The sequence below is a fragment of the Cololabis saira genome, chromosome 18 (assembly GCF_033807715.1).
Source record: "Cololabis saira isolate AMF1-May2022 chromosome 18, fColSai1.1, whole genome shotgun sequence".
Taxonomy (NCBI): Eukaryota; Metazoa; Chordata; class Actinopteri; order Beloniformes; family Belonidae; genus Cololabis; species Cololabis saira.
The window spans coordinates 20,352,528-20,364,837 of NC_084604.1; the positions used below are offsets into that span (position 1 = coordinate 20,352,528).

Sequence of the window (12,310 nt, forward strand, 5' to 3'; positions counted from 1 at the left end):
TTTCAAAGTGTTAAATATTGGTGCAGCCTTCAAGGCCAGCTTGTTTTATGGGTTGCCCTGTCCTGGGATGCCAAGAGGCGCTCATGGAACAGCTTTTAATGGAGACAGAAAAGGCTGACATGAACTTCGCCCACATGGATTTTTTTCTCCCATCCTGCTCATAAAAGGTCTCAGACTGGTTCACAAATCAAGACCTCTCAGTATCATGTCAAGAGTTTGGATAACAATCCGATCACTTGTTATTGTACAATTGCATATACTGATGTAATTTATATCTTTTCAGCCATAATTCAACTCTCAGCGTACCCCGACATTTAATACACAAGCGTTTAACTGTTAATATCAGCTTGATAGAGTGCAGGGCTTTTACTGCCTTCCATGGAAACCGACGATTACAACTCTGATAGCTTCTGATCCAGCATAAATTAAGAGAGCAGACCAAGACAAGTGCCATCGACTGCTTAACTGTCACGAGTTAGTTTATGAGAAGCTGCGCTGGAGTTTTGGGGTGAAATATCTGTGGTGTGGAAAAGAAAAAAGGGAAAGCGGCAGGTATACGGTGCTGTGGAGCCACAGGGAGGGGGAAAGCCAAAGTGAAATTCAAGATGCTAAGCTCAAGCGGAATAACTGCAGCTCTCCTGGGGTCAGTCCTCTTTCCGGAGGAGAGGAAAGTAGACCCCATAGTAGATATAGAGTTTGAGGTGGTCTGCGTTTTTGGGTCATTCACTATGATGATGATGCTAACATGACAACACACATAAATATAATGCAATCTAAAAGACAAGAGGTTTATTTCACATTATAATATAAGTTTATATCAGGTTTTCCAAGAGGCATTTTTCATTTATGGTACTTTATATCTGGACTATGTTAGAAAACAAGGCAGAAATTTCAGTTGAAGTAAAAGTACTGCACGAAAAATCCTAAATGAATCAGCATTATGATCATTTTAAACTACCAGAAATTAAAGCAGTTATAGCTATGATCTTGTATTAATATTCAGAATCTGTAGCGTGATTAATTACAAAAGCTGTCACATGGGTATAAAGTTGAATATTTCCCCCTTAAGTGTAATAGAAAACAGTATAATACTTGATAAAAAAATATATTTCTGAACATTTATTTGTTTTTTGATTGATTATAGAGGTCACTGAGGTCATGTTCTCAAAAGACTTAAAAAAAATTATTTGGGTGTAAGTTACATTTTTGATTTTATTCCTTGTTCAAAATGTTTTTCAGTAATTTCTTTTTTTTTTTACAAAAAAACTGGACAGCACCTGGATGTTTATGTCAGGAAGTACAGCTACGGAAACTAGCATATATATCTGATGAATAGAACTATAACCACAAAAAAATAAATTAAAAAATTAAAAATTGACCGGTCCATCCATCAGTCAACTACACCCACTTCTTCCTACTCAGGGTCAGGGGGTCTGCTGGAGAATATCCAGGCTATCTTTAAATGAAAGGCAACAACAGCAAAAAACTAACTTAAAACTCAAACTGATGAGCATTCATTTAGACGCTAGGTAAAGTATGATTCTATCCAGGCCTACAATATTTTTTGAATATATATAAATATAAGTATAAATTCCCCTTTGCTTAAATGAGTGAGATTCAAATTTTTACTGGATTTTTTTTTCATTGGTGCATCACTCCTGCTCTCCGCTGTGTCAAATGGCACAACAGTTATTTATTTTACATAAACCAGGCTGCAGTTTTGTTTACCCATAAAACTTTTTCAGGCCTCGTTTTCCATCAACAAACCTCTTAATGGCCAAGGCATGTTGTCACAGATATATACAATAATTATTTTGAATATTTTCTGCCAGACACTGGAGCTCGGAAATATACTCACACGAATAAACAAGAGCAGGACTCAACCTGTCATCTTTACACAATCCTTCTGCTTTCACTGGGCCGCAGCAGACAGCACTCTTCAGAAGGAAATTATTTTGTCTTAGTCTTTTTTTCTTTTTTTTATGGATAAGTCATCCTTTTTGCACCAGAATGAGGCATCATGACTCTCACGGATATGATAAGAGCACTAGAAGTGAAATAAAATAGTTATCAAGTGTTACTCAAGATTTATTTGCGATTTATAAAACATAATCCCTCCCAGGGATGTAAGTGCGTCATAAGTGACATTGTGCGTCCTGAAAGCAGCTTAATTGCGCTGCGCATGCGTCACGCTGATTCCTATTGTGAGCGGTCACTGGTCATCATGATGAAGTTGATTGAGAAGCTGGATTTCAGCACTGTGTCCTGGTGTGTTAGTGTATGCTGGAAATTATTTTTTCTTGTATGTCGTGGAATAGAAAATGCGGGATGTATATGGGGTGTTAAATTGGGGAAAGTGAGATATCTGCATAAAATATACTCATCGCGACTGCGTACAAAAAAGTAGCTTATGTGACGTAAAACCGGCGTTGAAACCGTGTAGCAGAGAAACCTCTTGTAAAGAAAGATCTAAAGGTTTTTCTATTTATTTAGTTTTATTTTGGTATTAAGGGGGGAAAGATAATTTTTACATGGGATTTTTTCGACTATAATTATTTTACTTTTTTTGTACTTTTGTTTCCAAGAAACACACTCTTTCATTGGGCTAAAGTTTTAACTGCATGCAGCTTCCCCTTTAATTGCTGCCTTTGTTTGGATTTTGTCCAATAGAAATGCAAAAAGAATAAATAAAATATAATGTGCAGCATTTATAGTCAATTTACAAAGAAACCTGTCAGAAAAGCCCAACCATTATAGCTTATGACAATAATAATAACATGCAATTTCCAAAGTAAGAACATTTTATTTACAATATTTTCAGTGCAAATAATTATAAACAATAGCACAACTAGCCTACATCAAAAGTCATAACCACAACAAATAGGTACATGAACACTGCCGTGATGCTCTGAGATTTCATTTACAACGTCAAACGAGTGGTTCATAACCTAAAAATAAAATTCACAACCAATTATTCGGCTATTTCCTTCTGATGAGGAAAACACCACCAGCCTTCTGGAGCTCTCGAGGGGAGAACGAAGAAACACTGGAGGAAACCGGGAGTCAGACGTTTCAGTTTCTCCTTTGGTTTTATTATTATAGCCTTGTAAGACCACAGCTAGAAATAAAGAAGGTAAAATGTAATGAAATTCACACCGTATTTTGACTATGCTCCTTGTGTCTGCCTGGGCTGAAATAATGTGGAAAACTGAACAAATAAACCGTCTCTTTGCTCCTCCTGGTCTCAGGGGTTAAACTGACCTGGTTTCCTCGCAGTTACTTTCCACGTGTGTCTGTGTGTCATTGTCCGTCTTCTTTGAGGGATATTGTAGGATAAAGCGGCTCTTCTTCTCACGGCTCGTGTGTTCATATGAGCACCTGCGAGGCCGCACAGTCTGTGCCGGGCCCGGCGAGCGCCGCGTCCGCGCCGCCGCCGCCGCCCGGCGCGCTCCCGCTCGTGATCACGCTGGTTTTATTGTGCTCAGAAATGTCCAAAAGTCCGTCTGCGTTTTCCTCCTCGGGCTCGTCGGATTCACAGTCGCTTCTGCCGTCGCTCTCGCACTCGGACTCCGTGGGCTCTTTGGGGTCCCTGCTGCCCGCCTCGGAGACACTCTTGTCCGGCTTCTCGTCCTTCTCCTTGTCCTTCTGAGCCTGGGCCTCCTTAGAGTGTCTCCACTTCATGCGTCTGTTTTGGAACCACACTTTCACCTGAAAACACACATCAAAACCATTTTACTTCAAATATTGTTTTTTATATATGAACACCAATTCAATGTTGGGTTTTTTTCTTTCTTTTTTTGTAAGTGGCCTATAAAGGCACAATTTAGGTACTTCATGAAATGAATTCATTAAACCTAAATTATTTTGTTTAATTTAGGCTATGAGTCCATATTTTAAATATTTTATATCCTTCTCTTTTCTAAAATGAAAAACAGCTTGCCTCTGACCTCAGGAATATTTCATTTAACCAAATGAGACTCACTTCTCTGTGTTTCTTTTTCAACAGAAACCTATCCACAACCACAACATCCCGCTTGCAAAATGGTTCAGAAAAAAAGTGTATAAAACAGCTATATGAGAATGTGCAGCAACCGAAAATATGGTTAGGAAAAAAGAGAAAAATAGGACGATGCTTTCATCAAGATGTAGCATGAAAGTCTTGGGTATTTGTGGGTGATCTGATGAAATGTAAACAAAAACAAGCAAAAAGTGTTACTCAAGACATGTTGGGATTTGGAGAGAATCTCAGCCAATAAGTGGTGACTGCAGTCAGGCCTGACCTCAGTCTCTAGGCCTTTTGTTCATCATGTAATTTAAGTGAGTCGCTTATGCAGCCATAAGACAACAATGTATACAAAAAAAACTGTATATTGTGTTTAATTCATCAAATGAATCTTCAATTAGACACTTTCCATATTATGTCCTTCTAATGTTGATCAGAGACAATGATCAGTACACTGACCAAACAAAAAGAAACAGATGGTTGTTGTTCTCTAATTTGTTTCTTTAGAAATCAATAGCGTGGATATGGCAACTTTAAAACACTTAAATTATAACATTATCTGCTTGTATATGAAGGACTGTCGCATGAGAAACCGTCAACAAATTGCAAAATTAATATATAAAAAAAAAAAGAAATATGAAACTTTTTTCTCTTTCGGCCGGGCAACTTTGGATAGCTGAAACAATGCAGGACCTCAGAATTTGAAAAATCCTGTCCAAGGCCTTGTGGTTTCACAGTTTAATTCCTTCTTTTGAGCTGTTGCCACGGCAGCAACTCTTGTTGGGCTTTTATTGTTTTAAAAACAAATATTGAATCCTACAACCACCACTGGACTACTCCACCGTAGTATACAGTAGAATCACATGCAAACTACACGGAGAAACAATTAGCACTTATGAGCTGTAAAGAGGCCAGCTAAATTAAACTAAGACAACAATTTTATCTGCAGACTTGAATATCTATGCAACTAAAATGGAAGGAAATGTATCATTCATATCTTCTTTTAATACCTTTGCTGCACATGTGTTTTGTGTCAAACATAATTTTATTCAGTCCCCCTGAGCCCTCACTGTCTCTTACCTGAGCGTCCGTGAGGCCCAGCATGGCAGCCAGCTGTTTTCTGTCTGGCTTGGTGACGTACTTCTGTATTTCAAATCTCTTCTCAAGTCCTTTCCTTTGCAGGTTTGAAAACACGGCCCTCGACCATGACCTTTTCCTCTTGTACGTCTGAGGCATTGTGTCTTTTGTGAGGACGGCATATGGACCTAAAGAGACACAAGGGGGACAACAAGGTTAAAGCAAAAAGAGTCCTCTCTCTTGCACTTGAACAACAGAGATGAGACAGGGCCTTCTCCCATGTCTGCTACACTCCTACAGGTGATGTCTACCTGGGAAGGTGTCCTGAAACTGATGCTGGCCTGAGTGTCTGCTGCTGCTGTTGCCTAGTGAACTCATCATGGAGGATGCGTCGCTCATCCCAGGGTCTATGGAGGAGAAGTACTGGCTGGCCGGAGGCTGAACGGGGATGTGGATGCCTGACTGACGGTTCGAGCTAACGATGGATGTGAGATCTGTTACAGAGCGAGAGATGGGCTGCAGTCAGCAGGGTTATCGCAGAGATACAGAAGCAAAAGGGGGCAAAGATGGGAGACTGTTTTGAATTTGGAGCCTGTGGTTTCCTTGGTAATGCACTTCTGTACAGACTTCCAGCTGTTTGGAGCTAATCCTGACCTCTGATCTCTTGTTTGGGGGCAAGAGAAGAGAGGATTTCCCCACAGGGCTCCTTATTATGAGGCTATTTGCGCTCTAACTACTCTGTGGACAGGCCTGTCAGTGTTGTAAATGGGAGAAAGTATACTGGCTGCACATATTAAAGGTTATTAGTTGCTTCTTCTTTTAAACTCAGTTTTCTTGTAATATGTGAGATAATAAAAAAGATTTCTAGTACGCAAAAGAAAGCTGATATAACATGAAGCTTTTCTGCAAATGCGTAAAAGTAATAATGCCTCGGCACTAACCTCTTAGGGACGACTTCTCCTTGCATTTTGGATCAAAGTCTGTGGATAATATCCGATCAATTCCGAATTTAAGGTCTTTGCTGGAGGGTGGCGGACCTTGTTGGGAGCTGAAAGCGGTTCTGGAGACTGAGGTCACTTGTAGTCCGTGTCTGTGGTACGGAGAGGCCGGACTCACTCTGGCACCGAACACGGACGCGTCCGGCGCGACGGGAGAGGGGCGAAGCGGAGAGCCGGAGTGCTGCTGAGCCCGGTGGTGCTGGTGCTGGTGGTGATGGTGGTGGCCCATGTGCACCATGAGCGCGGACGATCCCGGGAGGTTTTCCGAATCTCCAGCCTGCAAAATGTCCGCGATGCAAAACGAGGGTTTCTTCATTGTATCCACGGCGAAGCCCCCGGCGCAGTACGCGGACCACAGGCTGAAGTTTGACGCGTAAAACGGGTTGAGCCCGGCCGTATACATCTTCTGACGCCTCGTGTGCTTTTGCCAGAAGAAGAAACAAGAAGGACAGGCATGTGAAAATAAAAACAAAAGACGGGTAGCGTTTTTCGGAGGACAGATGCCCGTCCTCTTTGTGGAAATGCCAAAATCGCTCTCCTAACTCTGAAACTCTAACCCAGCAGCTCCGCTCCGAAGTTCCTCCGCTGACACTGATTGGTTTGCTTTCTGGACCAATGGCAGATTGGCGTTTGCTCTCATCACGCCCTCGCCAATGAGAAAGCTGTGTAACTCTGTCTCCCTCCCAAACACGCACGACCAGGGACGCTCCGGTGCAATTTTGACCCAGAGATGATGGATTGATCACTGGAAGAGAACCCCCTCATCCAAATCATGCACTTAAGCACTCATTTTACAGGAAGGCTCGTCTCCATATTTCTTTTGGGAAATTGACAGGGATAAAAAAAAAAAAAAAAAAAAAAAAGAAGCACAGTGGGGCCAGTTTTAGAAAGTAAAGTGATTAGAAGGAAAAGGGAGTTTGCACTGCGTATAGATAAACTGTAGCGATTTATAGACCCCTGCCCAGGAGAGTCTGTATTAGCTCCATCTCATCCTGTTTTTGATGTGCTGAGATTCGCGTTAAATGAGCGGATGCGCCTGCTAGATTTGCCCCCGAAATAGAAGCTGTTATAGTATTTTAGGATACAGCAGAAATCCTTATTTCTTCCGGAGCAGAGGGAGGGGGGGACTTCATAATGACTGTTAGAACTTCCCTTGTTCAATATTTGTGCAACTTTATCTCAACCTGCAAGTTGCACGGTGACGCAAATCCGCCCCCATGCTCATAATAAACAAAGGAAATCTATTCCCCTCCTAAACGAAAACACAATTAACTTCAGAGGCGATACCTCATCCGCAAGGCTCCTCCAGATTCACACACCGCTGGGTCCTGGCCAATAAGATTTTATAATCGGAGGGGTTTGGATAGATCTGTTATGATTTAAACATCTCTTTTACGCACATTTCTAGGACCCTAAAGATGTTTTAATTACTTCTAATAATGACGGATTCATGTGGCCTACTTAACGATCGATTTACTGTAAATGAACTTTCTCCAGCTTTCTCTTCTCTGCTGCTGTCGTGCCTGTTTGGCTCTCTCTCCACCTCCTCCTTCCTCAGGCTCCGATCGCATGTTTCTTCTGCATGTGTGGAAAACAATAGCTTCTGAAGACCCGCATTCATTTGGTCGGGGCTCATGCGGCCGGAAGCGCCGATGACCCTGGCTGCCTGCTATCATGGTGTTTTCGAGTGACACTTTTCCGGGTTAAAATTAGAAATGACATTTAACGTTTGCCCTCCGTCGCGCAGTCAAAACAATCCAGGGAAGAGGATGTGGCGGTGCGCAGCGCGCTCAGTTATTTCAGGTGCTGATGAGCTTTTCAGTGGGAAGCATTTGAGAAAGCAGGCCTTGGTGTGTGTGTGTGTGTGTGTGTGTGTGTGTGTGTGTGTGTGTGTGTGTGTGTGTGTGTGTGTGTGTGTGTGTGTGTGTGTGTGTGTGTGTGTGTGTGTGTGTGTGTGTGTATGTGTGTGTGTGTGTGTGTGTGTGTGTGTGTGTGTGTGTGTGTGTGTGTGTGTGTGTGTGTGTGTGTGTGTGTGTGTGTGTGTGTGTGTGACACATGTTCATGCACAAATCTGCGGCTTTGGAAGTGTTACTTTTGGCGGGGGTTATTTTGGATCACCCAGCATGATTAGAGGTTGTGGAAATGTTGTTTTAACGAATGCATGCCACACAACACATGTTGCGCACCATGTACAATAATCCCGCTCCAGTTTTTAAAGCTTGGTCTTACAGCTAATTGATTGCACTGAGCCTTTTCATCTGGCTGTAGTTCATTAAAATCACTTTAAAAACGCTCTTAAAAAATAGTATTCTAAAAGATGACACATTTGATGCATAAATCTGCACCATAAACGCTGAAACGTGTCTGCTGCGATGCCATTATTCACCTTTATGTCCCTTTTCCAAGCCTGACCTCCCCGGAGCTGTGAGTGATGGCGGGATGGAGTTACTGCCAGTGCCAAGCAGCTCCTGTCTCTGCTTAAACGACTGTATCACTTGAAGCTGTCTTAGATTATTCAAAGTTAAAGAATGCGACTCTCGTTTTATTTTCTTTACAGGAGCGGTGATCACAGGGCAGTTCCTGCGTCACACATTTCTGCATACGTGCCTATTTTTGTTTTATTCCAGTGGGCTGCAGCCTTCTTTTACATTGCCATCCTAAATTAATAGCTTCTTACAGAAGTGATATTAAAGAAATAAGTGGTATTTATAAATCAATTACAACTCAGTTTTGTGACCGTTTGGAACAAAACCTGTCTCTAAATCCTATATTAGACCCATGCAGGCACGTTATTTTCAGTATCCCCTCACCACACTATCGGTTTATTAACTCCTCAAAACCTCATAATCCAGGCTAAGCCTATGTCCCCATCTTTCACTCTCTTTCAGAGAGCGGGGACAGGCCCCAGCAGGCCATAAATAATATGGATCGATTGATTGATGAACAACCTGTGGTCAAGCGAGATCAATAAAAAGAACAGATTTTTAGAAATTAAGAACAATTAACTAAAAGTCATGTCAACAAACATTGGGCTAGCTGGAAAACTAAACCCAACCAACTCCTTATGTATTAATTTACTTATGCATATTAATTGCAGCGAGAAATACTTCCACGCCTGCGCAAACGCTAATTCTGCAGCACAAACGGATACATTGCACGACTTTTTGCAAAATGTTTTTCTTTATGCTTAATTTTGACTCCTCTACTTCTGAATGCAAGACTTTTATCTGCAGTTAAATGTTATGTTTCACTCATCTCCTGCAACGTAAACACGAGGACATGATTGAAGTGTGAGAAATGAACGTGACAGTCATTTTCCCACGGGTGACAAACGACCCCTTATACATTAAAATAGCAACAAAGGCATAATAAGACCTAAGCGTCTTAAACATGGGGTTTTGCCTAATTGATTGAACAGCTCTTGTTTAAATCCAAACACTCTGCGGGGAATCAGACTAAACAAACATCGTGGAAACAGCGTTCAAGCAGCCAAATGCAGAGCCGTATCTGAGCACTGCTGACTACCTGAAGTTTGCAGCATCTATTGTTGTCGCAGTGATTGCTCGCTGTGTGTTTTTCAGGAAGTCCCGTCAGGCGGAGGGGAAAAGTTGAATGAGCAGCGCGGTCTGCGCAGCTCCGCAGGATCACACGCTGCTGGCCAGATTGAAATGATTTCCATTATTACACATTACATTATTACACCGAAAATGACTGCTCCCATCTCTCAGGACCCTCCAGCTCAGGCCAGGATTACTATTTCTGGCAATGTTTGCCTCAGGAAGGAACTTTCGCAGATTTAATGGGACCTTGGCCATTGTGCGCAGCCTTCTGTATGGCACACTGCCATGGTTTCCACAGAGAAAGAGAGGAGAGAAAAGAGGAGAGGGATAAGTCTAAAGTTAATTCAAAACAACACTGTCCCGTTTATGTGACCCCGAGCACATGCAGTATTTCAGAAAATGAACTCTCTCAGAGGGTGAGATGAGCCTGAAGTGTTCCTTAATTTGCATGCAGGATGTTGAATGTCAGAGTCTGATAATAAATGTCTGCTTCTGTTATCTGTTTAGGGTTTTTCTTTCTTCATAAGAAGTGCAGTTTGCTTTTAGAAGTAACATTTATATAAAATTATAGACATCAAGTGAAAAATGTAACAGTTTGTCTTTAATAAATTTGAGTTCACTAAAATTTGTAGTAAGCTAAAAATAAATGACTTTTGATTACTCTTGTATAAATCATTTAAAACTTGTTTTTTTCTTGCATAAATCAATGCGTTTGATCTACGTTTTTTATCTCCATGCATATTCAACAAAATATCAGTTCATTAAATTATTTACAGCTCGTTTTCCATGGTAAAGACGTGTAATGTGCACGTGTAGAGGTGATCAGTGGGACAGAATAGTCCCACAGATTTCATGCAAAGCGTTAATGAGCACACGAAGGCCTTCAGTGTACAAGCAGCTCCCCCCAGTGACTACACACTCTCCTCTGTCATCCCAGCTCTGTTCTTCAAGTGTAGATTTGATTTTGAGCAGAGCTGCAATCGATTAATGTTGAAGAGCACGAGGCTGGAATTTCTCCCACGAGTGAATATCTTCCTTTTCCTTCTTTCTTTGCCTGCACATCACTGCACAGAGGACTCTTTTCTTTTTTTCTCTCTTGCAGGTCTGGGAAAATAAAAAAAAGGAATATAACAGTTGCTATATTTAAATGACTATATATTTCAACTTTTTCCATCAGCTTCACCCCCCTCCCCCACAACCCCACCCCACTCCCCCAGCTTTACACATCCGATGACCATTTTAAATGTCGCTTCAGGGAAAAAGTAAATTTGCAGGATTATGATTTTCTGCACACTCTGGGTCAGAGTCGCACGATGTGGTCTTATTTCACTGTTTCCATTCTCACGTTTTAAAAGATAATTCTGCACTTTTTAGGCAGGTTTTCATACATTTAAACAAAAGTAACTTGGTACATTCAGATTAATGAAATAAAATTGAATAAAAAAAAATCAGTCAAACAGTCAAATTGATTATTTTCTTTTTTATTATTTTCTTTTTTACCATTTAATCAAATATAATTTTACTTGTCTAAAACTGGGGTCTTAAAACTATAATCAAACAACATCTGAAACCCCATCTCCAATCACAGCTGTCTTTATTGGCTTGAAATTCTATAATTTTATAAAAGTTGAATTTCCAATTGTTGTATTTCATCACTCTGTGCTTGTTTAACAGATCTCAACCCACTTTACCACAAGAAAATCCGAACTGGTCTCTAACGCCTCTCCATGGAGTCCACCAGAGCATATATACTTGAAATTGAAATCAAGATCACATGAGAGACTGGAGTGGACATCAGCAGGACGGGGCAGCAGCACACTCATCACACAGCTGGAGGCTGCTTTAATGAACACTTTTAAATATGATGGTGACTCGGAGCCTTTGAGCAAAAGCCTTGTGTTTATACGTTACAGCAGATTAAAGTGTGCAGCTTCGAACCCTCTGCAGAAATGTCCTCACGGTTCAATCACACGTCACTGTAAAGCTGCTGTCAGTGAAATACCGGAGGAGACTGATGGAAACACAAAGAGGTCACAATAACAAACCATTAAGCACTCTGCAGGCCGGGCCAGAGGACGAGGGGAGCACAAACCTCCGAGGAAAGTCAGCAACACGTCTCTCAGTCAGGCTTTGTTTGAAATATTTGTTTTTAATTCCTCTTCTAATTCCACTATTTCCTTTCTTTCTTTTTTTTCAATAGATTTTAATTTACTTATTTAGTTCACGGTGCATTCATGAATATATACTTTTATTGATATATTAATAAAAAACAAACACAAAAAACCCAACCCGTGTAATACCGTATGTGGTTTTCAGTCGAATATCAAGTTAGTTAAGGCGCACCAGAGCAGCTCCATAACTTCCATTCAGTCTGGACTTTTTTCTTCCTCCCAATATTTGACGATGGTGGTGTGTCATAATAACAGACTAATTACTCTTACTACAAATTGTCTGTTTCAATTCGGAAATGTGCAGGGATCCCACCCAGCTGCTGCTGCAGATGTGGGGGACCGGCGGGCAGGTTGATTCATGCAGACGTGGAGCATCTTCAAACCTCCACATCTAGCGGCTGCGATTCAACACAGCTGTGTAAATAAAATACAATAAAATAATAGACTCAAGAAGCCGAGAACTGCGCCAGAGGTTTGATACAACTTTTTGAGCGTGTATCA

At 41.2% G+C, this 12,310-nt stretch overlaps 1 protein-coding gene across 2 annotated transcripts; it reads right to left on the bottom strand.

Annotated features, from left to right (window-relative positions):
- Positions 1 to 2,783: 2,783 nt before the first annotated feature.
- Positions 2,784 to 6,753, bottom strand: hlx1 (H2.0-like homeo box 1 (Drosophila)). Of its 2 annotated transcripts, XM_061746504.1 has the most exons (4): positions 6,022 to 6,753; positions 5,392 to 5,574; positions 5,084 to 5,268; positions 2,784 to 3,708 (listed from the first exon to the last, which is right to left on the bottom strand). In XM_061746504.1, exons 1-4 carry the CDS (start codon positions 6,479 to 6,481, stop codon positions 3,367 to 3,369), a joined length of 1,170 nt encoding a protein of 389 aa, XP_061602488.1. In that variant the 5' UTR covers positions 6,482 to 6,753; the 3' UTR covers positions 2,784 to 3,366. The 2 variants fall into 2 exon arrangements, with proteins under 2 accessions (XP_061602488.1, XP_061602490.1); XM_061746506.1 differs by lacking the exon at positions 5,392 to 5,574 and having other exon boundaries at positions 6,022 to 6,691.
- Positions 6,754 to 12,310: the final 5,557 nt, after the last annotated feature.